General features: G+C 60.9%; 1 protein-coding gene across 2 annotated transcripts; it reads left to right on the forward strand.

The window, feature by feature from the left end:
• Positions 1-3921: 3921 nt before the first annotated feature.
• GLIS2 (GLIS family zinc finger 2) lies at positions 3922-24608 on the forward strand. 2 transcript variants are annotated; one of them, XM_026520428.4, is made up of 7 exons: positions 3922-4017; positions 17875-18117; positions 18936-19108; positions 20302-20478; positions 20556-20689; positions 20784-20905; positions 21829-24608. In XM_026520428.4, the coding sequence occupies exons 2-7, from the start codon at positions 17946-17948 to the stop codon at positions 22626-22628; spliced, it is 1578 nt and encodes a 525-aa protein (XP_026376213.1). In that variant the 5' UTR covers positions 3922-4017; positions 17875-17945; the 3' UTR covers positions 22629-24608. The 2 variants fall into 2 exon arrangements, with proteins under 2 accessions (XP_026376213.1, XP_026376214.1); XM_026520429.4 differs by having other exon boundaries at positions 20787-20905.
• Positions 24609-25149: the final 541 nt, after the last annotated feature.

Consider the following 25149-nt stretch of genomic DNA (forward strand, 5'->3'; position numbering starts at 1 on the left):
AGGGCACTGATCCCATCATGGAGACCCCACTCTCATGACCTCATTTAAACCTAATTACCTACAAAAGACCCCATATACAAATAGTATCACATTGGAGAGAGGCGATTAGGGCTTCAACATATGAATTTGGGGGGACACATTCATAACAGAAATATTTATGAAGCATTTACTAGGTGACAGGCCCTGTGACAAAGCAGATACTGCCCTTGTGTCCTGTTCTTTGGGGAACTTGGCAACTTACAGTCTAGTAGGGGAGACCGTCCATAATACAAGGGAGGGGAGCAGGTACCAAAGTTTGGGTGCTCAGAGTAAGGATTCTTAGAGGGAGGAAACCCAGGGTAATGGTAGGGAGGAGGACATCCCTCCTTACCCACCTTTCACCAGGAAGGAGGAAGCCAAGCTTGGCCTGACTGCTATAGCAGGTGCTGCCTCCAAGAAAACCACAACCCAAAAACCCCCTTCAAACCCTGGAGCTCACAGATGTCCTATACCCCAAACCATAATTTATCTGATCCCCCAGGGAGATAGTTGGGTATAACACAAGCTTTGGAATCAGATCAATTGAGACTGCAATCTGGATTGTGCCTCCCACTAGCTTCTAAGACCTTGGCCAAGTTACTTTGCCTCAGTTTCCTTCTCTGTAAAATGGGAATAATAATAGGACTCGCCCTCAGGGTTATTGTGACTATCATAAAAGTAAAGCATCTGGGGGTGCCTGGCTGGCTCAGTCAGTGGAGTATGTGACTCTTGATCTCCAGGTGGTGAGTTCAAGCCCCATATTGGGCATGGAGCCTACCTAAAAAAAAAATAAAAGTATCCAGTATAGAGAAAGAACTGGTCTGGCTGAGAATTGGGGGTTTCTGGTTGGGTCAACTCCACCAAGACTATATAGTTCTTCACTCTTGCTGGATTTGCAAAAGCCAAATTTAGGGGCTTATCTGCAGGTAAGGGGACTCCATCTGAGTCCTGGAACTGTGGACACCAGGTAGTGATGGCTAGTATGTGTTAAGAATGTACCTCATTTGGTCGGGGCACCTGGGTGGCATAGCGGTTAAGCGTCTGCCTTCGGCTCAGGGCATGATCCCGGCGATCTGGGATCGAGCCCCACATCAGGCTCTTCCGCTATGAGCCTGCTTCTTCCTCTCCCACTCCCCCTGCTTGTGTTCCCTCTCTCGAGGGCTGTCTCTATCTCTGTCAAATAAATAAATAAAATCTTAAAAAAAAAAAAAAAAAGAATGTGCCTCATTTGGGGCACCTGGGTAGGTCAGTCCCTTAAGCATCTGACTTCAGCTGAGGTCATGATCTCCAGGTCCTGGGATCAAGCCCCCCCCTCCCCCGCCCCTGCCTGGAGCCCCCCCCCCCCCCAGCAGGGTTCCCTGCTCAGAGGGAAGGCTGCCTGTCCCTCTCCCTCTGCCCCCCCCCCACTTGTGCTCTCTGTCTCTCTCTCTCAAAGAAATAAATAAAATCTTTAAAAAAAGAATCATACTGGGAGCAACCTGCTTGTCCATGAAAACAGTTGTGTGTAGAAAAACAATGAGAAAGTCCCTCCAGCTGTAAAGGTTTCTTATGATCAAGTGCCCCTCATGGCGTGGAGGTCGTTGGATTTCCCTGGTCACTGGATTCAGGTCGGACCGACTGATTTTAAGACCCGTGAGGGCAAGGACAGCTGAGGTTGTTGGCTCTTGTCTCCACTGTTGCACAGTGCCTGGCATCCTGCAGGCACGCTATAAACATTATTAATAGATAAAGAAGTAGCCCCTTGTGCACCTTTTTTTCAATATACCTAGATTCCCCCAGGGCTGGAGCCAGACCTGGCGGGTTTGAACGCCATGCCTCCGGCTGCAGGGCCGCGCTGAGGGCGGAATCGCCCAGATACCTGGCGCCGGGAGGGGGCGCTCTGCGGCCCTCAGTCTCTGCTCCTCCCCAAGCACCCAGCGGAACTGGAGAGTCGGCCCTTAACAGCCCCCTCCTGGAAGGTGCTAGGTCCCAACGCTGGCCTGCCCCCAGGCCCATCTGCCGGCTAATGTTTAACTCGGTCTCATTCCACATTATCCACAGGAGGGAAATCGGGGTGGGGTGGGGGCGGAAGAGGTCACCTCCAAATCACTACTTTCCCGGCCTACAAGCCTTTCATGTATCACCCAACAGTTCATGAGCACCTACTCTGTGTCTATTCATGTAAGTCATGAGTACCTGTTATGTGTCCATTCATGCAACCATCGTAAGCACCAACTGTGTATCTATTTGCCCAAAAGAGAGTAAGCATCTCCTGTGTGTCCATGTAACAACTTCAGAGCAGGAAATCTGTGCCCATTTATCCAACAGTCATGAGCACCCACTGTAATTATTCACTTAACTGGTAATGAGCATCTATCCTGTGTCCATCGTGCAACATGTCTTGAGCACCTACTATGTGCCAAGACCTGTGTCAGGAGCTGAGGATGCCGCGTGATCAAGACCCACCGGCCTCTCTGGGGACAGCGGCATCAAATACACACCCGAAAGTGAAATGACACCCGGAGTCAGATGCCTCACCTGCAAGAGGATGTTTTCCTCTCCTGGACTTCTCAAGGCCAAATTGAAGGGGGGGGGGGGCTGGCCAATAGGAGGAGGTCTGCTTTTGAACCAAGATTTGCCACCCGACAGCAGAGCACCGAGAAGATAACGGGGCAGGGGCTCCAGATTGGCCCAAACAAGACACACTCAAGAACACAAGCCTGGGTTCAACATCAGGAGGGAAAAGACAGCTTAGGCGGGTGCGGGGCTTTCACACTCGCCGGCATCCACTCTTTCCACCTCCTAACCGCGAGCGCCGCGCCCCGCGAGACCAAGGACCTCCGCAGCGCTCAGGCTGGGAACGCAGGTTGTCCCAACTGCTGGGGCCAAGACTGGGGCCGAGCGGAAGCCCGGACTGCTCCCGGCCGGACCTCGTCCTAATTCCACTATGTGGGAAACTGAGGCCGAGGGCAAGACGGGGACTAACCCGGCCGGCGTGGAACGGGAGGGAGGGTCTGATCCCGGCCTCGAACCCAGGCTTGCGCCTCCCCAATCCGGAGCCGGGGCCTCTGCCCGCCGGGCGCTGCCCGCGCGTTCCTGGAACTGGGCTGGGCGGAGAAATCAGGGCCTGCGGAGAGGCATTCCTGCCGCCCTCCCCGCCGCCCGGGGCCGCGGGGGGCCTGGCCAAGGTGACCCCGCGGGAGGGAGGCGAGGGGCCCCCGCCCCCTCGGCCGCAGCGACCTCCTCCATCTTCCCGGTCTTCGGGGCTTTTCCTCTGGGCCCGCACGCCCTCCCTCCGGTCATCCGCGCGCCCGCCCCCTCCCCGGGCTTCCCCAAGGGCGGGACATCCCTCCCCCCCCCCCCGCCCCCGCCACCCCCAGGCCACCTCCGGGCTGTGTCCCAGCGCTGCCCTCGGGCCGGGGGCGGGGCCGCGGCGGGGGGGTGGTACCCGAGGATGGGGCCGAGGGGGACGCGCGCCGCTCCGCCGCGGCCGGGCGCCCCCTCCCTCCCGGTGCCCGCTCCCGGGGCCTCGCCTCCCTCTCTCCCTCCCCTCCCCCGGCCCAACGCCGGCTCCCGGCCGCCCCCTCCCCCCGACGCGCACGCCCCGCCTGGCAGCTGGCGCCCCGGGCCTGGGGCCGCCGCGGCGAGAGGGGTTTGCTGGGAGGGCGGGCGCGAGGGAACCAGCGGGGGAGGAAGGAGGGAGCAAGGCCGCCCCCCCGCGCCCCTCCTCCTCCCCCTCCTCCGAGGCTGGCCGGGCCCTCCTCCCGCCGAATCCCTCCTCCCTCCTCCCTCCCTCTCTAAGACATCCCCGCACGGCCCGGCCGCCGCGGCCACCTTCCCTGCCGGAGCTGCAGATGTGGCGGAGCGGCCGGGCGCCGGGCGGCCGTGCCAGGGGAGCCCGCGCCGCGTAAGCCTCGCGCCCCGGCCCCCGCCCGCCCCGGCCCCTCCCCCGCTCGCTCCCCAGCAGCCCCCAGACCGCCGGAGCCCGCAGCCGGGAGCCCGACCGCCCCCGCCGCCGAGGTAGGAAGCCCCGGGGCGTCGCGCCGCGGGGACGGGACTGGGCGGGCGGGGGAGCTGGGCTGTCGCGCGGGGGCTGCGGGGGGCTGCGGGACCGGAGAGTCGCCTCCTCCTCCCGCGTCCGCGCCTCGCCCCGGGCCATTGTGAGCCCTCGCCGGGGCCCCTGCGCTCGCTCCCTCGCTCGCTTGGCTCGCGCGCTCCCTCCCTCGCCGGCTCCCCGGCCCCGTCCCTCCGTCTCTCCGTCTTTCTCCTCCCTCCTTCCCTCCCTTCGTCCGGAGGCAGGGCGAGCCACGGCCGGGTCCAGGGCGGGAGCAAACTTCGGCGGGGAAGTTGGGCGGCCGCGGTGGGGGCGCACTGCGGTGTGAGAGGGGGCCCCCGGAGCCTGGGCACGAAGTTGTCTGGGGCAGCCGGGCAGCCGCCCCTTAACACGGCTGCGCCGGGAGCTGTTCCTAGGACGGGGTTTGAAAGGTGTCTCCTCCCTTGTCCCGGAAAGTCTCCCCACTGCTGCCCCTGGCTAGCCAGGGCCTTTTCTGGGCCGGGGGAGGGAGGCGTCCGTGGGGGTCAGGACAGGAGGTGCTGCCGCGCGGGGACTGGGAGCTGGAGTTCTGTCTGGCACTTGTTCGGCCACTGCTGTCTCGGTGGAAGCAGAACAGCCTGGCAAAGTGAAGAGGGCAGGGGTATCCGACGGCCTGGAGGAGGGTCTGGAGGGAGTGGGGGAGGGGTGAGGCAGGTGCATCCCGAGGGAGGGAGATGCCGGCACCCTGCTTCCCCGCAGGCCCCCTGGAATGGGGCTGGAATCCAGGCTGGCACCTGGAGGCCTTGGCACACTGCCCTGGCCAGTTGGATACTCAGGCCACAGCAGGGCAGCATGCTGCCTGTCCGCCTGTCCAGGAGGGCCCGCCTGGCCTGGCCACCCGGGGCAGTGATGGTTGCTGGGATCCTGGCCCTGCCCTGGGGCCTGGGAAGCGGGAAGGGATCCTGGGAGGAGCCCTGGGCCCCCAGCCATCACAGCCCGGGATCTTGGCTCTGAAGGGAACGCTTGACACTGAGGGGGCAGCCAGGCCAGCCGGGGACCTGGCCAAGGCCTGGGCTCTCGTGGTTCTTGGTCTAGGCCAGGGACAGGGCCCGAGCTGTGGTCTTTAGACACAGCCTTCCTAAGGGTCTCACGTCCTGGAGGTAAGGTGGGGCTTAGCTGAAGCTAGAGAACAGCAAGAGACACTCTGCTCCCCCAGGGCCTTCCTCAGCTCCCAAGCTCAGGGAAGGGGAAACTGACCCCTTCCATCTGCCCACCCACCCAGTCCCCTCCAAGCCCCACTACTGGTGCCACAGTGCCACAGCTGTTCAGCCCAGCCCACATATCCCTCCCCGTGACCTCAGAGCCTTCCCCCTCTGCTCCTCCTTCTCCCCTCTGGGCCTGGGCTGGGCCTCCCAGCTGGCCCCAGCCCACCCTGGGGGAGGGGCTGCACCTGGGGAGTCCTTCCCAGGACACCCCTCCCCAAGCTCCAGCCCAGGCCATTTTACAGCCCACCCCCAGCTCTGCTTGGCCCTGTCTGCAACCAGCCAGGCAGGAGGCAGTGCCAGGGGGCTGGGGCACAGTTTATGGGGGTTGAGGACCCCTTGGAAGCAGCCCTGTTTTCCTTAGCTCCTTACCCTCCCCCTCCTTTCCGGAGCTGCCATTAGCGCTGACCCTCTGACCCCCAGAGCCTGCCCGCCCTTCCCTGTCTGTGACCTTTGACCTTTGGTGTTAAATCCCTCCAGCTGGGGCTCTTCGGCCCCTGAGTGACCCTGGCCCAGGTCCCCTGGGGGGCCTCTCCCTGCTCCTGGCTCTCTACACAGGGACACCTGCCAGTCCCTCCCTCACTGATGGGGAGGGGGTGCCCCAGGAAGCCAGACAGTGAGTCACCCCACTTCCAGGCACCACTGCTTTTAGAGTCAGTGGCTTTGGGGGATTCGCGAGAGCCAGGCCACAGCCTTGAGGGTGAGTGGGAAAAGCCCCTGGCCTAGGCATCTGATATCCTGGATTTGAGTTTGGGCCAGGCCACCAACTCCCAGGGGCCCTTGGGCCGGCTCCCCCACCCCCTTCTGGGTCTCAGTTTCCTCATCTGTAAAACCAAGAGGTCAGGCAAGGTGAGCTTCCTGAGCTGGAGTCCATGAGAAGACTTGGTGGGGGGGACTGAGAAGTGGGGTCAGGCCAACCAAAGCCAACTCTCAATTATCCGTGGGCGGAGTCAGTATGAATAACTGGATGCCACAGACATCCAAAAACCTCCTTTCAAACAATCGTGTGAACCGCGTCCCCCCAAAGCTTTTGTTGTTTCTAAAAAGCCAGCTGCAAATGGGTAGCCACAGCAATGTCTTCTGCCTGGGCTCCCCTCGCTGGGGGTGCCAGTGGAGGGCACACTGGCTTGCAGGAAGACAGAGCTCTGCCAGGGCCCCTCCCTGGGGCCCCTCTGGGACCCGTACCCCTCTCAGCCCCACCTTGCAGCCCCTACGCTCCCATCTCCCCTCCTTCCCTGGCCTGGCCTTGGCCCCAGGCGGTTGGAGTGTCTTCTGCCACCTAATCCTCCCGGGGTCTGAACTGTGGTATAGAAGGAAGAATGTGTTTTCCTGACGACATTTTCCCATGTGCATTTTCATCTACCCTGACTTGCCTGGAATCCAAATTTCCCACTTGGGCGAGGGGGTGGGGACGGGTGCTGGGCAGAGTTTGGGGCAATCCCAGGATGAGGGAGGGTGGCGACAGCTGTGGCTGGGGGACCAGATGTTGGGGCCAGGGCCTTGGAGCTCTTTGGGAGGCGTTTGGGGTGGGGCCCTGGTGCTGGGAGGCATGCTGGGGTTTGGTGGGGGAGCTGGCTGCTCCTGGCTCTCGCCTCCCACACCGGATGTCTCCCCAGGTTGTGTACCAGGGGAGGCTGTGGAGGCCCCTCACCCAGGCAGGGAGTTCAGCTTGCAGTGGAGAGGCCCTGAGCTGGATGGAGTAGGGGGATAGCCTTTTCTGAGGCTGCAGAGAAGCCTCCCTCTGTTCAGGGTTTTTACTGTCAATTTTCTATTTCACACAGATGATGGAGGCCAGAGGGTCACTGGTGGAAGGTGCCGGGTGGTCCCCCCTTCACCCAGAGGTGGGGAGAGTCCCCGGCTGGTGAGGAGGCAGCTTAGGGCCAGCCAGAAAAATGCAGCTCTCACTAGCCTGCGTTGGTTCTCTTGTAAAACGGCCATAGAGGTGGGCGGCCCAGACATGTGTGGGGGCGTCACCTCTCTGAGATGGGATACCTGGTCTTTCCCCAGCCTGCCACCACCCCGCAGCTTTTGGAAAGCTCTGGGGACACATCTGCTCCAGTGGCTTCGAAGGGGGCTACCTCAGCAGCACCCTGGTGAATTCGGATTCAGGTGCGGCTCGGGGCAGGGACTCAGCATTTTCCACCTCTGGTGGGACCTCTGGTGCTCTGCTGACCAGCCAGGGTTGAAGCTTTGATGCTGGGACACGAAAGGATGTGCTGCTGGGGGTCCTGTCAGGAGCACAGCCTGGAGGAGACAGGGCCCTCCTTTCAGACCAGGAAACCCCTGCTGCTCTCCAGCTGATAACAGTACCAGCGGAGGGCCCTGGGGGCAGGGATGGGGGTGCTGTCATGGGCGGGGCAACTCCCTGAAAAAATCAGCGCCTTCCAGTGGCCCTGGGGACTTGGCAGGTGTTGGTATCTATCACCTGAAATGCCACATCAGCCCTGTGAGGAAGATCACTGATGGCTGTTTGACAAATGAAGAAACAAGTTTACGGTGGAACGGGGCCAGTGGGCATCTGGGCCCGAGCTGCTGGGTCTGCTGTGGCTGGTGTGGGGGCGGATACCTGGTGGTCAGTTTCCCAGCCTGGGGTGAGAAGGGATCCTGCCCTTGAGGGGAAGCTGAGCTGGCCCCAGCAGCCCCCTCTCCCTGGCACTGGTCCTCTGGCCTAAGCTGCAGACTGCTTCAGGGGGAGGTGAGGCCTGGTGCAGGACTACGGGGGTCACTGGCCCTTCTACCCATTCCAGCTCTGGTGCTAGGAGACCCTCTCAGGGGAGCTCTGAGGGCCTCTATGCAGCTGGTCCCCAGGGAGCCCCAGAGCCTGACCTGCCATCCTGGCTAGGATGCTTCTCTCCGAGCTCCCTCAGGCTGGGCAGGGTAGAAGCCTTGGCTCTGGGCAGCTTGAGGGGCGGGAGCTCTGGCCTTCCTCTCCTCCTCCCCCTCCCCATGGCATGGACGGTTCTGGTTAACTGGTGGTCAGGCTGGGAGGAGCCTGGGGGGCACGGAGATGTGAAGTGATTCCAGCATTGGGTGTGGGGGGGTACTTTCCATCTGCTCCAGATGCCCCTGGTGGGGGATGGGCAGAGGAACTGAGAATCTTCCAATGCCATGACTGGGGGTCGGGGGAGAGGCTGGGGCTTCCTCAGGCCCTTTGTCTTCAATGCCTGAGAAGCCAGGTAGTACCCGCCGCAGGGAGGGCCCCTCGATGCAGCGTGCGACATGTGTGTGCACACGTACTCCTGCCTTGGCAGATGGCTGCCTGGGGAGGGGACTGACCCAGCCCCTGGCCCCCTCCTCCAGTCATGGCCAAGGGCGGGTGGGAGGCTCCAGAGGCCCCAGGAGACTGCTGAGCTGCCTGAGTCAGCCCTGGGAAAACAATCCTGCCCAGCTGACGGAGGGTCTTGTCTCCTTTGCACAAATGCACTCACAGGCTAGTGCCCCACTGGGACCCTGGGAGTCAGAAGGCTGCCGGGCAGCAGGGGGGATACTGGGGGGGAAACTGAAGCTCAGAGATTTGAAGGTTTGACCTGGGGTCACTTGGAGTCAGGGAGGGACAGAGGGGGACCAGAGCCTAAGACTGTCCCTGGCCTCTGAAATGTCAGTTCAACCTGGGAATCCCCTCAGCTCTTCTCCTGTTCCCCCCACCCCCATCCACTGTGCGGGCACGGGGGTATGACATGGGGGCAGCTGCGTCCGGAGGAAGCCTCTCTCCCTCCCTTCTCCCCATCGTCCATCTGGGTCTGGCTGGCAAGTCCCAGCCTGCCTGAGCCATTTCTCCCCTGGGCCACTCCCTCCTGCATCCAGAACCCCCAACCCCCATCCCCACACTTTCAGGCTGACTGCCCCTGAGCTGTGATGTCCCCCTCCCCCCCCAGGCTGTGGGGCCCTGCATTGTCCTGCCTGTTCTAAAGCCCCCCCCCCCCAGTACTGCTGGCTGTCTGCCTGCCAGCCCTACCCTCTTTCAGGCCAGTACCCCAGCACCACCTCAGGACACCTAGTGGTCACCCTGCTGGGTCCAGTGGACCCTGGGTCCCAAGGGCCTCGAGCAAGCCAGGCAGGCAGGGTGCTATCCAGTAGGTGTTTCCTTTTGGGTTTGGAGACTGCCCCCAGCTTCTAGACTTGCTTTGCTGCCAGATTGGACAAGCAGGGGACAGGCGGGAGTGGCAGGGAAGAGGGGCTGTGGGCAGGGGTGGGGTGGATAGGGGTGTGGGGGTGGAGTCCAGAGTTCATGTCAGAGTCCCTCCTGGGCCTTGTTGCTGGCTGTTCTGGGGTGGGCTCTAGGCCAGCACTGGGTGGGAGTGACAGGAGAGAAGCTGGGGGACCTGGGCCCTGCCAGTCATCCCAACTGAACCAGGGCAATGCTGGCCACCCTGTCATCATCCAGGTCTGCTCCTGGGTCCTTTGCCCTGGATGGGGAGGAAGAAGCCTCTGTGTCAAGGCCCAGAGGCCCTGCCTCTCACCTTGACCTTGGGCAAACCACCTTCTTCTTTGGGCCTCGGCCCCTCCATTCCTACCCACCTCACCCGGCTGGTGGGCACCACAGATGGATTCATTCATTCAGTGGACATTCACTGAGTGCCAGGTGTTCAGGAAAAGCAGAGGGCAGGTGTGATGGTGCTGTTCAGGGAGTGGTTAGGGTGCTCAAGCTCCAGGTTACTTTAGGCTAGCCCTTTCCTTTCCCAGATGGGGAAACTGAGGCCCAGAGCTTTGCCCACATCAGACTGGGGCAGGCCAGTTTTCTGGCTCTGAGCCCCCAGCACTTCGCATTGCTGCCCAGTTCCCGATGGCGGAAGGAGTTAGCTCAGTGTGGGGGGCTGTGGGAAATAGTGCAGTGGTCCGCTCCATGAGGACTTCACTGGCTCTGGGACTCCCTTCCTGGAATGAGGTTCTGAATGCCAGGTGCATGGGAAGTGCTGGGGCAAAGGTCAGGGGGCAGTGCGTATGACACTCTGTGTGCAGGGCCAGGCATCCAAGGTATGTTCAGGAGCTGGTGACATTATGGCATTAGTGAGGACTTGAACCCTGGATGATCGTGGCAGGTAGCACAGGCCGCTGCTGGGCTGGGAACACTTCCCTCAGCAGCACAGAGTCAGAAGCAGGTCCTCTGCTCAGCTGTCGGGCACCTGCTGCAAGAGTCTGAGGCTGGAGAGGGTGAATCAGGGAAGACTTGCTGCAGGAAGGGGTGGGAGGGGAGTGGCAGCTGGAGGAGAATATGGGAATGTGGAAGGTTGTGCAGTGGGGCCTGGCACCCAAGAGGTGAGAGTTGGGCTCGTGGGAGAAAGGGAATCCTGAGAAAGGAGGTGCTGCAGGGGAGGGCTTGAGGACAGGAGCCTCTGGCTGGAAAGGAAGAGGGTGCTTTCTGTATAGAGCACTCCATGGCTCCCTGGTGTCCTCTATGTCCTGGCCCAGCCTCCCTCTTGGGCCTCCTTCTCTCCTGAGTGACAGGCAGGTTTGCTGAAGGTCAGCTGGAGCCACACCCCAGGCCTCTTCAGCTTTGGGCCCAGAAAGAGTGTGGGCTTTGGAACCTGCCAGTGAACCCCAGATGTGCTACTTACAAGCTCTGTGACCTTGGCAGGTGACTGAACCTCTCTAAGCCTCGATATCCGCCTCTGGAAAATGGAGAGACTAGCGGCTGAGGATGAATGGAGAGGGGGAACAGGAGCCTGTCTGGCCTGCAAAACAAGTTAGGACCTGATGCCCTGACACTTCACCCCATGTTCCCCCTGCTCAGCAGCAGCCCTCCCCCACCCTGCTGCTCTTGTTCCCCCACCGAGGTCTGGGTGCCTTTCATCCTCATTCATCTGTGGGCCCCCAGGACTGAGTGGGGTGGAGGGCTTGGTGTTGGAATGCATAACTGAGCGATGGGGTAAATGAGGTGGAGGGAGGGAAGGGCCAAAGTCCAGAGCCCGCCTTGCCAGCCTCTGCTCGGAGTTGGCAGGTGCTGTTGTGAGCCTGGTGCCTGTCCCAGGGTAGTGGGGGGTGGGTGGGCCATGGGGAAGAACTCCCTGGACTCAGGAGGTGTTCATTGGGTTGTCTTACAGCCTGACTTGGTTGGGAAAGCGCAGTGTTTCCTTCCCTTTGGGGCCTGGGCCTCATCCCGCTGCTCCTCATAACTCCTGGGTCCCAGACCTCCTGCTGGTCATGTGTTGTGTTCTGTGTGTATGGTGTTTGAGCACAGGTGTGACACATATGCATTGCCCCTATGTCGGGGTGCAGTGGGTGCCCGCCCATGTCCTGTGGGACACTGGCTATGGCCTTTGCCGGCCCCAGGGAGTTCTGGTGGAGTGCCCAGCCCTGCCTGTCCAGCCTGAGTGGCAGTGCTGCCTAGCAGGGCCTGGACTGCTTCTGCTGAGGCCTCAATGGGTGTGTGTCCCCGTCTGGCTCCCCCCAACCCCATGCCAGCTCCTCCCAGGGATTTGGGCGGCCTGGGCCTGGCCCTTCCCTTCCCAATCCGAGGGCGGGCGTGGGGGCTGCTTGGCGGGCTTGCCTCTGGCTGAGGCCCAGGTGCAGGCAGTGCTCAAAGCCCCACACACACCCCCCCCCCAGCAAGCTGGGCAGACAGGAAAATACCAGACATAGTTGTGCAAAGGTGGCTGCAGGCAGGCAGGCAGGCAGGCAGGCAGTAGGGGGTGGAGGCCGTGGAGATGGGGGCCTAGAAGCCACCGGGCCTAAGGGAGGCCTCCATGCCAGGCTGGCCTCTGCAGCTGGACAGGCATGCACATCTGTGTGAGTGTGCATGTGCGTGTATGGGCTGGGCCTATGTATGAGTCGCTCCTCCCTACACCCCTCCCCAGCCTGGTGGCATTGGGGAAGCCAGGACTGGTGAGGGGTGTGGGCGTGGGGGGGTAGGGGTGGGGGAGCCAGCTGTGAGCCTTCCAGCTTCAGCACTGCTGAAGTATCTGGGTGACCTTGGCAGGCTACGTTATTGCATGGGGCACCCCCAGCCCCGGGCCAGGAACAAGAATCCTCGGCGCTACATCTCCTGCGTGCCAGGCGCTGGGCCTCTGGGATGTCCCTGCGGGATGTCCCGAATCCCCCCGTTGCCCAGTCAGCTGGTACCTTTTTGTGGTACCTATGTTTCTGACCAAGGCTCCTAGGGGGCAACAGGGACCCATCCTAGGCCCCACAGCCAGAGGCAAGAGCACAGGGAACTGGGACCAGCTAGAGTGGAGGTTCCTGGCACACACCCCTATTCAGGTACTGCCCAGCTGAGGGCTTTCCTGAGGCCCCCCGTGGCTGAGGGCAGAGAGCCCAGCCCTGGCTGGGTCACCTGGGGCACTTGCCCCCCCCAGGGGAATCTGGGGAGGCCTGGGGGGGGGGGGAGGGCTGGCTGAGGGCCCATCTTGGGATGGGGGAGGGGCCTGCCTGCTGAGTGAGAGGTTCCCAGGGAAGGCAAACCCCTTGGTCTTACAGGAAGTACAACTGGCCCTGGCCCCTCTCCTGGGACCTGCTGGGCGAGGCCTCAGGATAAGCCCCTCCCGTGGGTCCTGGGAGGAGGCCTGCTCCTTCCAGGGCAGAGCCTCCAGGGCCTCCCTCCTTTTCTTTGAGCAGTTGGGCTCTGGAAGGTGGCTAGGGGCAGCTGTGGCCACTGCCCAGGACAGGTGATGCCTGAGGCCCTCTGAGGCGCACAGGCTTGGTTAGTCGCACCTTACAATGAAGGCCAGGTGCACTCAGGTGAGGGTGAGACAGCGGCGTCTGTGGATACCATGGGGAGGGTCAGTCCTCCCACCCAGCTGTCCTCACAGCTCCAGAGTAGCCAAAGGCTGGATGTGTCAGTGATGGTGACAGTTAATTCAGCAAGTTTCATCAAGTACCTACTGTGTGCCCAGCATTGTTGTAGTTGCTGAATATTACATAATAATGGGAAACATTAAGAAATCGTTGGATGTGTGCATCATCACCCAAAACCCAATCAGGAGTTCTTATTACTAGTATGATCATCTCATTTTAGAGGTGAGGACAATGAGACAGGGAGGTGACCTGCCCTAAGTCCCATGGGCAGGAAGTAGCAGAGCCAAGATGGAGACCCAGGTGGTCTGACCGGTACTTGGACCCCTGCTCTGCTGCCTGCTCAGGAAGGGGGGCGCTGAGAGGATGAGGTCTGCCCCTGCCCCCAGCCCCTGCCTCAGGCAGCCAGGAGGGTGGAGCTCTTGGCCAGAGCAGGGAGGGAGCCAGAGCAGTTCCCAGGAATGTGGGGCCGTTTGCTTTGGCAGCATATCCGCCCTCAGCTCTCCAAGCTTCCCTATGCGCCCCCCCCCCCCAGCTGGCCCCTCCAGCGCCCACCCACTGCCTGCTGCCCGTCCTAGGCTCTACCTAGCTCCCACAAACCCCTGGGCAGGGAGGGCGTGCCAAGCTGGAGTCCTTTTGCCTGCCCCTCCCCACATCCATGGGCAGAGGGGCAGCCTATAGGGAGCAGGGCTTCTGGACTCACCTGGGCTTGAAATCCAGTTCTGCCACAGACAAGCTGTGTGACCTTGGACAGGTCACTTAATCTTGGTGAGCTTCAGGTTTTCCATCTGTAAAATGGGGGTGGCCAGCACCTGCCTTAACAGGTGTTTTGGTCCTGTTGTCATGTAATATTCACCCAAGGCTTCCAGTGGGCTTGTTCCCCCCTCCAGCCCTCAGGTTCCCATCTCTGAGAACTGCATGTGTATAGTGATGATCCCAGTCACCAGACACCCCAACACCCACAGAGCACAGGGGAGGCTGGAGACTTACTTCCCCTTTCCACTGGCTTTTGAGAGGTGCATCTTGGACCGTTGTCCCTAAGTCCTAGGCTAGATGGACCATGGCTGACCAAAGGGCAGTTTCAGGACCACGGGGGCAGTAAGGGGTGTCCCTTACATGGCCCCATGCTGCTGTGGAGTGGGCAGGGAGAGCCAGAATCCTGTCCTCTGCTTCTGGCAAGGAGCCCCTGAGTGCTTCTCAGGGTGGGTATGCCTCGCTGCCTCCTACCACCTACGCAGGCACCCCTCCAATCTCTCCACCAGCCAGCTGACCTCCCCCAAGCAGGGAAGGAGAGACTTTATCCAGAGCCCACTCCCGTGAGCCTGGTGAGCTCGAGCCTCAGTTTCCCCGTGTGTTCGACAGGGGCAAGGAGACGGCATCTACTCCCAGTAGGGGTTTTGGAGGGTTCAGAGAATTCCTGGACAGCCCGTGCCTGGCACAGGGTAGGTGCTGGACGCAGGCTGACTGCCCCCCCCCGCCCCCCACGCCACAAGCGCCCCGGGGGGTCCGTGCGCCGGCTGGGCCTCGGTTTCCCCAGCCCCCAGCGCTCGCCCCTCCCGCTGCGGGGTGGGCTTGGCCGCCAGGTAGGCCGGGCCGGGCGGGGGCGCTCGCCGGGCGCTGCAGCTGGGGGCCGTCTGCGCGCGGCGGGGCGGGCGCACAATAGCGTCCATTGTCTGGGCCCGGCCGGCGGGGCGGGCGCGGCGGGCGAGAGCCGGGCCCCGGGGGGCTAGCGCGGCCCACCCTCGGGGTGACCCCCGCCTCGCGGGGAGGCCGGCCGGGGTCCCGCGCCCGCCCCGCCGCCCCGGTGGTCCCCGCGCCGCCCCGCTTCCTCCCGCTCCCTGGGCTCTAATTAGTTCCTTTCGCAGCTGGAGCAGCGGCGCCCGGCAGCGCGACCCCCTCGGCGCCGCCTCCCCGCCCGCCTGCGGCGAGGGGGTCGCGCCCGGCCGCCGCACCGCTGCCCTGCCGCGGGCTCCGCCACCGCTTCCGAAGCTCGCCTGTCCCCTCGGAGCCACGCGCATAACCCTGCGGAGCGGCCCTGGCCGCCTCTGGGATACGCGACGCCCGGGTGTCCCCCGCCCCAGCCTTCGCGAGCGTCGAATGGGGGGGGGATGGCGGGGCTGGCCCCCGGAGGTCCCAGACCCTGCCGCCTTCCCCGCTGGGCCTCCGACCCAGGGAGAGGCCACCCTGGCTGTCGCCTTCTCCCCTTCACCCAGCCCTAGAACAAAGAGCAGAGCCCCGGTTCAGAAATGGCCTCTGCAAACTCGGGGGTGGGGAGTGGAACGAGACACATTGAGGTTGGCCAAGGTCAGGACAGAAGAAAGGTCATAGGGGGTCTTCCCCTTGGTGTGGGGCCACCTTCGGGAGGACAGTTCTGGGTGGGGCCAGCCTGTGGTTAGGGATGCTGAGAGCTGTGGGCTTTTGGGGTAGCTTCTTCCTCCTTCCCAAGGAGTTGGGGTGGGGGGGCTGGGCCTCAGGACTGGGTTCTGGATTCTTCCATCAGAATGAATCCCTGCCTGGGGGGGAGGGCAGAACCCAGTGACAGGAAGTGTGTGTGTGTGGGGGGGGGGCTTCTCTGGGGACTGGGCCTGCTGATTAAGGGGGGTGCTGGAGTTCCCACTCCCACCTGGGTACTGTGCCTGCCCTGCCCCAGAAAACAGGCTCCTCTTGGGGGGCCTCCCTAGTTGTACGTTGAGGCATGTCTCCAGCAGGTCTTCAGAACAAGGTGACCCAGGGTCTAGGGCTCCTCCCTGGATCCCTGCTGGCCTGGAGCAGATGCCAAAGGATGTTACCTGGGCAGGGTTGCCAGTCAAAGCGTCAGTTTGAATTCCCAGTTCCCAGACCCTCCTGCCCGCATGGTCCCCTTCTCTGGAAGGTCCAGTTGGGGGTGGGGGACGGAGGCTGTGGGGAGGCCTGTGGCCCTAGGCCAGCTGAAGGACCAGGCCACCAGCCCTTCCTGGCTCCTGAATTCTTAATCAGCATAAATATTTACTTCCTTCCTCCCCTTCCAGGCTCCCAGCACAGAGGAGCTTCAGGGAGGTTGGACTGGGCCTGTGTCTAAAAATAAACAGGTGGAGGGACAGGCAGACAGACAGACATAACTGGGGGAGGGGGGTCAGGCAGAGGGCAGCTCCCTGCCCAGCCAGAGGGAGAGCGGAAGGGGCCCAGGTCCATCCATCACTGTCACCCACTCACCTGCCCACCTTGGGTCTGGAGTTCCCAAAGGACAGGGTGGCAGTCTGATCCCAGCCCCACCTGCATCACTGGGAGCCCCTGGCCCATGCACGGCCTGGGGGGGGGGGGCAAATCCAAACAGATCTGACTGCTCCCACCTGATGCAGTTCAACTGGGACAAGTCAGGTCACAGGCTGGGTCCCACGAACAAGTGTAACTGCCCCTCCTTGGGCTCCTGTATTTAGCCATGTGCTGGCAGGGTCCTGGGATGTCCTCCAAGCAGAGGGTCCTATTTGAGGTAGGGGACTTGCCTTGTTCCCTGTGCGCTTGTAGGGTCTTGGCAGGAGAGCTTGTCAGGGGAGATGGATGGGCCAGGACTTGGGATCAGAGAAAATTGTTTAAAGTTGCTGAGGTGCATGGCCTGGAAGAAAGATGAGTGGGGACATAAGGACTGTCCTCCTGCTTCCGGATCCATGAAGCAGCTCTGCATAGACGTGGGCAACTCTGGTTCCCACAGAGAGAGAGAGGGGCGTGCGCACACACACAGCTGAAATGTATGGTCATTTACCACGTAGTGGTTACAGGGGTGTTCTGTATTAAATTATGAATACGTGGATTTGGTGAATGACATGAAGTATTGCATAGTGTTGGGTTGTTTAGCGGGTCGATTTTCAGGGTGTAATCATCTCAGTTAGCAAATGCAAGGATACAGTTTGACCACATGTGGAAAGGTTGCCCCTGGAAAAAGTTTTTGAGTTTGGAGTACAGAGTTGACCTTGCTCTTAAGTGATTTTTATGTGAAAAAACTCACACCACTGAGAATTTCTAAGGCACGGTGAAAATACCAGAGTGAGAACTTAAAATAAAAGAATATCATCACCACTAAAAAAAAAAAATTATGTGTGTATATATCTTATTAACCACCAGACAGAGCTGGTCCACTTCCCTCCAACCCTGTCCCTGGCCGGCCTGGCTGGGCCACAGTCTCCAGCTGCCCCCTGGTGGCGGCCCAGGGTCCTCTGGCTCCCCTGGCCTACCGGCACCTTCCTTCTGGACCTCACTGGGATGCAAGGCCCCCTGTCTGCACCCCCATCCCTTGGGCCAGGCTCTGCACACCTCGTCTGAGACAAGGTCTCAGCCTGCTTCCTTTGCAGGTGACCATAGCTGCCTGGGAGGCCCCACACAGCCAGCACTTGGCCATCAGTAGCGGGGAACCACTAATGGCTACCTTGGAAGACACTCGTTGCTCTTCTGGTCTGGTTCTGGGTCCTCAGGCTCAAACCAGGCATGTGATCCCGAGCACGACTTTCCACTCAGTCAGAAATGACCTTTGGGACTTGGCTGAACAGTTCCTGGGAGAGCTGGCCTTGAAGCTGGTAGCTCTGTCACTTCTTAGCTCTGTGACCTGAGGTGGTGTCTCTGAGATTCAGTTTAATGGCAAAATTGACTCTCTGAGCTTTGCCTCCAGAAAAGACTTGAGGGCCGTGGACATAGAAGCTCTCAGTAGGTGGTTGGTGCTCCTCATGTGACCTGGGGCCAGAGCCACTCAGAGGGTCCCCCTTCCCAGGGAGACAGTGCTCATTCTGCCGCACATCCACGCCTCCCTCCCCTGGCGGCTTCCGTGGGTGCAGTCTGAGAAGCTTGAGGCCACAGTGTCACAGTCCAGCTCCTGTCCTCCCCCAGGTTCCTGCCTGAATACCAGCTTGGGAGCTCCCCACTGCCTGCAGCCACCTCCAACCCAGCCCCCCATCACCATGCACTCCTTGGACGAGCCGCTCGACCTGAAGCTGAGCATCACCAAGCTCCGGGCGGCGAGAGAAAAGCGGGAGAGGGCACTGAGTGTGGTCCGGCACCGAGCTCTGCATAGGGAGCTTGGCCTGGTGGATGACAGCCCCACCCCGGGCTCTCCGGGCTCCCCGCCCTCAGGTACAGCACCCCGGGCAGGGCAGGGGGTCTCAGGCCCTGATGGAGCCGTGGCAATGGGAAGAACGTCCAAGGTGTGTCGCCCAGGATGTAAGCAAGCCCCTTGCAGCTTTCAGCTTAGAGCTAGAGCTCTGTCCATTTATCCTCCCAGCAGTTTGTCTCTGGAGGTGACATGGTCCCTGGGGGGAGGCAACTGACCTGCCCAGTTCCATGGAGCTGGCACAGCAGAGTCAGGATTCAAAGTAGGCCTCAGGGAGGACTTGGAGGAGCTGGTAAGGGGGAGCAAGGGATTCACAAGCGGTGACTGAGGCCCTGTGACCCAACTCCTGGGCTGTGAGGCAGTGTGGCTGGTCCATCAGGTCTGTGCAGATTGGGGATTGAGCCCAGCAAGGGCTTCTCTGGGTGCCTGGGGCTCAGGACTTCCACTCTGCCTCCCCTAGCCCCTGAAAACCAGACCTACCATGTCTGAGCTAGAAGGCTCTGGAAGCAGCCTGGCCCAAACCCTTCCTGTTACAGAAGGGCACAGTGAGGCAGGATGGGGCATAGGAAAAGTCAGGAAGGTCCCTACCTGCCAGGGTGACAGCAAGCCAGGAGCCTGGCCTCAAGTTCCTGTTCAGTGGGTGCTTTCCACTTCCTGTCTTACCCAAGGGCTGAACTGTCATGGTGGCAAAAGTCACATTTGTCCGTTGTGCAGGCTGCTGCTCAAATGCTTGGGGTCCTGGGGTGGTCTGGGGGTGTGGCTGGTGTCCGCTTCCAGGGTCATGGTGGGGGATTCGGAGGATTCCCAGCTCCAGCACTCTTGAATAGTGCTTCTCCCTTAGGCTTCCTGCTGAACCCCAAGTTCCCCGAGAAGGTAGAGGGACGCTTTTCGGCAGCCCCTCTGGTGGACCTCAGCTTGTCACCGCCGTCTGGGCTGGATTCCCCCAATGGCAGCAGCTCGCTGTCCCCTGAGCGCCAGGGCAATGGAGACCTGCCTGCAGTGCCCACTGCTCCGGTAAGGAGGGCATGTGGGTTCTGGAAAAGAGGTGTATGGGTTTCCTGGAAAGGACCACAAACTGGGTGGCTTAGAACAACAGAGATGTATTACTCTGCCACAGTTCTTGGAAGCTCAAGTCTGAAATCAAGGTATTGATAGGGCTGTGTTCCCTCTGAAGGCTCAGGGCAAGAATCTTTCCTCACTCCTTTCCAGCTTCTGGTGGCTCCCGGTGTCCCAGGCCTCATAACTGCGTCATTCTGATCGCTGCCTCTGGTGCTGCCTTGCCTTCTTCCCTCTGTTGTGTCTCTGAGTTCAGATCTCCCTTTCTCTTATGAAGACATCCATCACTGGATTTAGTTCTCCCCAATCCAGTATGGCTTTTTTTTTTTTTTTTTTTTTGAGAGGGAGAGACAGAACTGGGGTGAGGGAGAAAGGGAGAAAGAGAGAGTGGGGGTGGGGGTAGAGGGAGAGAGAGAAAGCAGGGGTGGGGGGTAGCGAGGGAGAGAGATTGGGGGTGGGAGAGAGAGTGGGAGTGAGGGGTAGAGGGAAAGAGTGAGTGGGGGTGGGGGGAGAGGGAGAGAGCAGGGGTGAGGGCTAGAGAGGGAGAGCGAGCCAGGGTGAGGGTAGAGGGACAGGGGGCGGGGGCAGAGAAAGAGAATCTTTTTTTTTTTTTTTTTTTAGGATTTATTTATTTGAGAGAGACTGAGAGAGCACAAGCAGGGCCAGGGGCAGAGGGAGAAGCAGACTCCCCACTGAGCAGGGAGCCAGACATGGGGCTCGATCCCAGGATCATAAGATCCCATATGATCCCTGGGATCATAACCTGAGCTGAAGGCAGAGGCTGAAGTGCAGCCACCCAGGCGCCCCAGGAAGAGAGAGAATCTTAAGCAGGCCCTATGCCCAGTGCGGAGCTGAAGCCGGGCTTAATCTCATGACCCTGAAATCATGACCTGAGGTGAAATCAAGAGTCAGACACTTAACCAACTGAGTCACCCAGGCGCTGCCAGTATGACTTTTTAACTTGACTGCATCTGCAAAGACCCTATTTCCAATTGGGGTCACACCCACAGGTACAGGAGGTTGGGACTGGGACATGTCCTCGTGGGGGACAGTTCAACCACTCAACCTGCCACATAAGGAGACGGGGGGGGTCTGGGCCTGCTGGCCCAGCAGGGACCACTGACCTGCTCTGCCTTTCTACTGTCCCCCAGGACTTCCAGCCACTGCGCTATCTGGAGGGCGTCCCCAGTTCTTTCCAGTTCTTCCTGCCTCTGGGCTCTGGGGGGGCCCTGCATCTGCCTGCTTCCTCCTTCCTCACCGCCCCCAAGGACAAGTGCCTCTCACCAGAGCTCCCCCTGCCCAAACAGCTGGTGTGTCGCTGGGCCAAGGTGAGTGGGGGGGCTAGGAAGAGGGGGGCCGGGGTGGGTGGCCCCACTCAGACTCAGAACGCTCCCCGGCCCCACAGTGTAACCAGCTCTTCGAGCTCCTGCAAGACCTGGTGGATCACGTCAACGACTACCACGTCAAGCCCGAGAAGGACGCAGGGTACTGCTGTCACTGGGAGGGCTGTGCCCGCCATGGCCGAGGCTTCAATGCCAGGTGAGGGAGGGCAAGGGGGGGCTGTGGGGGGGCGGGAGGGAGCGGCTCGGGTGTCCGGCGAGCTGAGTCGAGCCCCCCTGTGCCCTCCCTGGAGCAGGTACAAGATGCTCATCCACATCCGCACACACACCAACGAGAAGCCGCACCGCTGCCCTACCTGCAGCAAGAGCTTCTCGCGCCTGGAGAATCTAAAGATCCACAACCGCTCGCACACAGGTGAGCGGCCGGCGGGGGCTGGGCGGCGGAGAGGTGAGCGACACTTCTCGAGTGCCACAGCTGGGTGAAGCCTCTCCTGGGGGTGTGCCCCTCAGTGTCCACTCCTGGAGCACGGACGTCAATGTCACTGTCGTCAGTGTCACCGTCCCATGAATGCGAGGCGGCCGCGCGCACTCCTTGCTGTGCTCCAGCACGCGGTGGGGCCAGCACTGGTGACAGAGGCACACACCTCATTTTAAATTTCCTAATCGCAAAATCACAAAACAAAACAAAATCCTAATTGCCACATTAAAGAAAGGACAAAGGAATAGGTGAAATGAATTGTAATATTTTCTTGAATCTGATATATTAAAAAGTTATCAGTGAGACACTGGGATTAACTTTGTACGAAGTCTGGAATCACAGTCCGGTGTGTATCTTTCCCCTCACTCACAGCACATCTCAGTGTGGGCCAGACACACTTCAAAGGCGCACGGCCTCCAGTGGCTGCCAGACATGTAGTCAGTCTGGAGGCATTCTGCTGTGCCAGGACCAGATATAGCGCAGAGGACATTCCTGCAGTGCTCACTATGGGCCACCTCCCAGGAGGGTCTTCTGGAAGTATATAAGCAGACTTATGGTCCTGCCTGTTGAAGTGGTCACTGTCATCCCCAATTTGGAGCACAGGATTGAGGCCAAAGGCACACAGCCAGGCCACAGTAGAGCTGGGGGTGACCAGGATGGCTTCTCAGTGGCTGTGCCCCACTGTCCCCACCTGGGATCAGATCTCGTGCCAGGTGCTGGGGACACCATCCCCCACATCAGACAGTCCTTGCTCTCAGCGGGATCTTGGTCTAGGGGGAGGGGTCTGGGGCTGCCCGGTGTGCGGCTGGGGTTAGGAGACTGGGCTGCGAAGAGGCCCCTCACGCCCTCCCCCCCTGCAGGTGAGAAGCCCTACGTCTGCCCCTATGAGGGCTGCAACAAGCGCTACTCCAACTCCAGCGACCGCTTCAAGCATACGCGCACCCACTACGTGGACAAGCCCTACTACTGCAAGATGCCCGGCTGCCACAAGCGCTACACGGACCCCAGCTCGCTGCGCAAGCACATCAAGGCCCACGGCCACTTCGTGTCTCACGAGCAGCAAGAGCTTCTGCAACTACGCCCGCCCCCCAAACCACCACTGCCCACCCCTGACGGCAGCCCCTATGTCAGTGGGGCCCAGATCATCATCCCCAACCCTGCTGCCCTTTTCGGAGGCCCCGGCCTGCCTGGCCTGCCCCTGCCCCTGGCACCTGGCCCCCTTGACCTCAGTGCCCTGGCCTGTGGCAATGGTGGGGGTGGTGGGGGGGCAGGGGGCATGGGCCCAGGGCTGCCAGGCCCCATCTTGCCCCTCAATCTGGCCAAGAACCCGCTGCTGCCCTCACCCTTTGGGGCTGGTGGACTGGGCCTGCCTGTGGTCTCCCTCCTCGCTGGCTCCGCTGGCGGCAAGGCCGAGGGGGAGAAGGGGCGTGGGGCAGTGCCAGCCAGGTCTCTGGGCATGGAGGGCCGCAAGACGCCCCTGGAGAGGACTGAGAGCAGCCGCTCCCGGCCAAGCCCTGACGGACTTCCCCTGCTGCCAGGCACCGTGCTGGACCTGTCCACGGGTGTCAACTCGGCGGCCAGCAGCCCAGAGGCACTCGCTCCTGGTTGGGTGGTCATCCCGCCGGGCTCTGTGCTGCTCAAGCCAGCCGTGGTGAACTAAACCCACCTGGTGGACAGCTACCCGAAGCCCAGCTAGCAGCTCCCGACCCTGCCCCTGACGAACGGAAACTCTTCTGCGAAATAGCAATAATGTCCTCCTGCCCCTGGGGCCTGGTTGGCTGTATCCCCCAGGTGGACCCAGCCCCAGACAAGCTGGGCAGCAAGGATGGTGCTAGAAGGTCATCGGTGGTGTCCCAGGCTCCGGAGGGGGAGCTGGTCTTGCCAGCCAGGGAGAGCTGTGCTCCTGGGTGCTGAGGCCTCGCTTACCTCTGGCCCTCCCCCTCCCCTGTCCCTTCCACCTAGCCCTCAGTCTCCCTGGTCCTCCCCCCCCCCCCCCCGGTGCCTCCCTCATCCAGTTGCCAGCCTGGGTAGGTCACCCTCCCTGCCTGCCTTGCCTACCTGCCAGCCATGTCCCCGTCCTGTGTAGCCTCTCTGGGCCCCTGCTCTGGGGGCTTCTTGGACCCCTTTCCCTCTGGCCCACTCTCCAGAGGGAGAGCAAGACAGACGCAGGCAAAGCCACAGGAAGAAGCCACCTTATCCCTATGACAAGGTGCCTCCAAACTCAGAGAGGGAGGCCCGCTCTGCCAGCTGCCCCTCACCACTAGCCCGTCCAAAAACAGCCAGCACTACCTGAGGGTCAGCCCCTTCTCTGGGCTGGATGCTCTGCAAAGTAAGGGGACTGCTGACCACTCACCTGCCCCTTCACTGTTGGGCCTTCTCCCTCTACTTTCAGGGAGCCCTGGGAGTGTGGGCAGTGGAGCCCTGAGCAAGGAGGGGAGATGCCAGGACCCTGGGCCCTCGCTTGGCTCAGGGAACAGGCAGGGCAGGGCCTGGCCTGGGGCAGTGCCACTCTGCACAAGGGACTACGGAGGCTTGCAGGGTGTCAGGAGATGGGAGGCTGGCTGGGAACAACCCCAGGCTGAGACACAGCTCCCATTCTGGGCATGCCAAGTCACAGCCAGCACACAGGGGAGGTATGGCTCCAGGCCAGGGCTGGGCATGGGAGCTTTCCAGAGGCCATGGACTGAAAGACCTGGACTTAGGGGGTGGAGAAGCAAACAAGGATAGCCACGGGAAGGGGAAGCTGGAGGGAGGAGCCTGGATTCATGACATGGCTGTTTCCTTTGGCTTTTCCCAGCTGAGCCTCTGTCCTAGAGGTGTCCCCACCCCTGTCTACCACCTCCTCCGTGGCACGGGCTGGAATAAGCTAAGGATGCTGGTGCTCCATGTGCCCCACAGCCCATTGCCCCATCCCACCAGGCCCCCCCCCCCCCCCGGGGTTGCAGCATATGCTTCTCCCCCACCCTAAGCCCTCACTGCTCCCTCCCTGGGGGCGGCCTGGTGCCACCATCTGGGAGGCGGTGGTCCAGCAGTCAGGATTCCTGGCTCAGCCACACAACCAAGCACTCATTTCCCCTGCTGTAGAACAGGGAGCTGCAGGCCAGCAGTGGGGTCGTCAGCAGCCCTGCGCACTCCACCCTTCCCTGGACTGCCCTTCTGTCCTAGAGGGGTCACCCTGACCTGGCCTGCCTAACAGGGCCTGGCAGTGCTGGCTCTGCCCCTTGAAGGGGCTGTGAGCAGAGCAGGAGGGAGCTGGTCTCCTTTCTTTGGGCCCCACCCAGGACCCAGGCCTTAAGTCCCCAGTTGGGGGTGAGGGCTCTGAGACTCAAGCCCAGGGAGCAGAGGAACAGGGCACTGGAAGGTGACATTAGCTCAGCATGTGACTTGGTGATAGACCAGGCTCGAAAGGGCTGGTGTATGTGTCGTTGTTGTGGGTTTGTTGTTGCACATTCCAGGATATCAGTATTTTAACAGGTTCTAAGTGCCTTTCTATCATAGCTTATGTTTTTCCTCCTCTTGGCTCCATTGCTGTTAGCATAGAGTTTAAAAAAAAAAAAAGAGATAAGCTAATGACTATAACAATATATTCCTCCATGTGAGAGGAAGTTTATAAAGAAACAATAAAAGTGAGTTGCAAAGATGGTTTCTGTCTTGGCTGTGCCATGAGCAGAGCCACCCTGCTTGAGAACTCTGATCGTCCCTGTATCTGGTCTGGGTCACCCACTCCCAGGGGCCCCGTTCTGGGACTTCCTTCCAATCCTGCAGCAGCACCAACTGCCAGATCTGCTGCTGGGAGCTGGGAGGGGGTAGGGGCTGAGGGAGAGGAGATGAAGATTCTAGATGAAGCATTATGGGCTCAGGTCCTCACCCTGCCACCACCTGCTGTGACTGTGAGAGCCTTCGTTCTGGGGGAGACACAACTCCCTGGCTTCGGTCCAAAGAGAGTCTGGCAGACTTCTCTTTCCCGGCCACACTGGCACATTCCACCCAGATTCCAGAGATGCTACAGTGAAACCCAGCTCAGGGAGAGGCAGCCTGTGGCAGAGCTGAGGGTGCAGGGCTCTGTACCGGGTGGGAAGGGTGAGGGAGTCCTGAAGACAGTGATGCTGCAGGAGGGGTCTGGCGTGGGCGCCGTGATAGCAGGAGTGGCTGTGGCTGGTCCGTGACAGCTCAGTGGGCAG

This window comes from Ursus arctos, unplaced genomic scaffold (genome assembly GCF_023065955.2).
Source record: "Ursus arctos isolate Adak ecotype North America unplaced genomic scaffold, UrsArc2.0 scaffold_2, whole genome shotgun sequence".
Classification (NCBI taxonomy): domain Eukaryota; kingdom Metazoa; phylum Chordata; class Mammalia; order Carnivora; family Ursidae; genus Ursus; species Ursus arctos.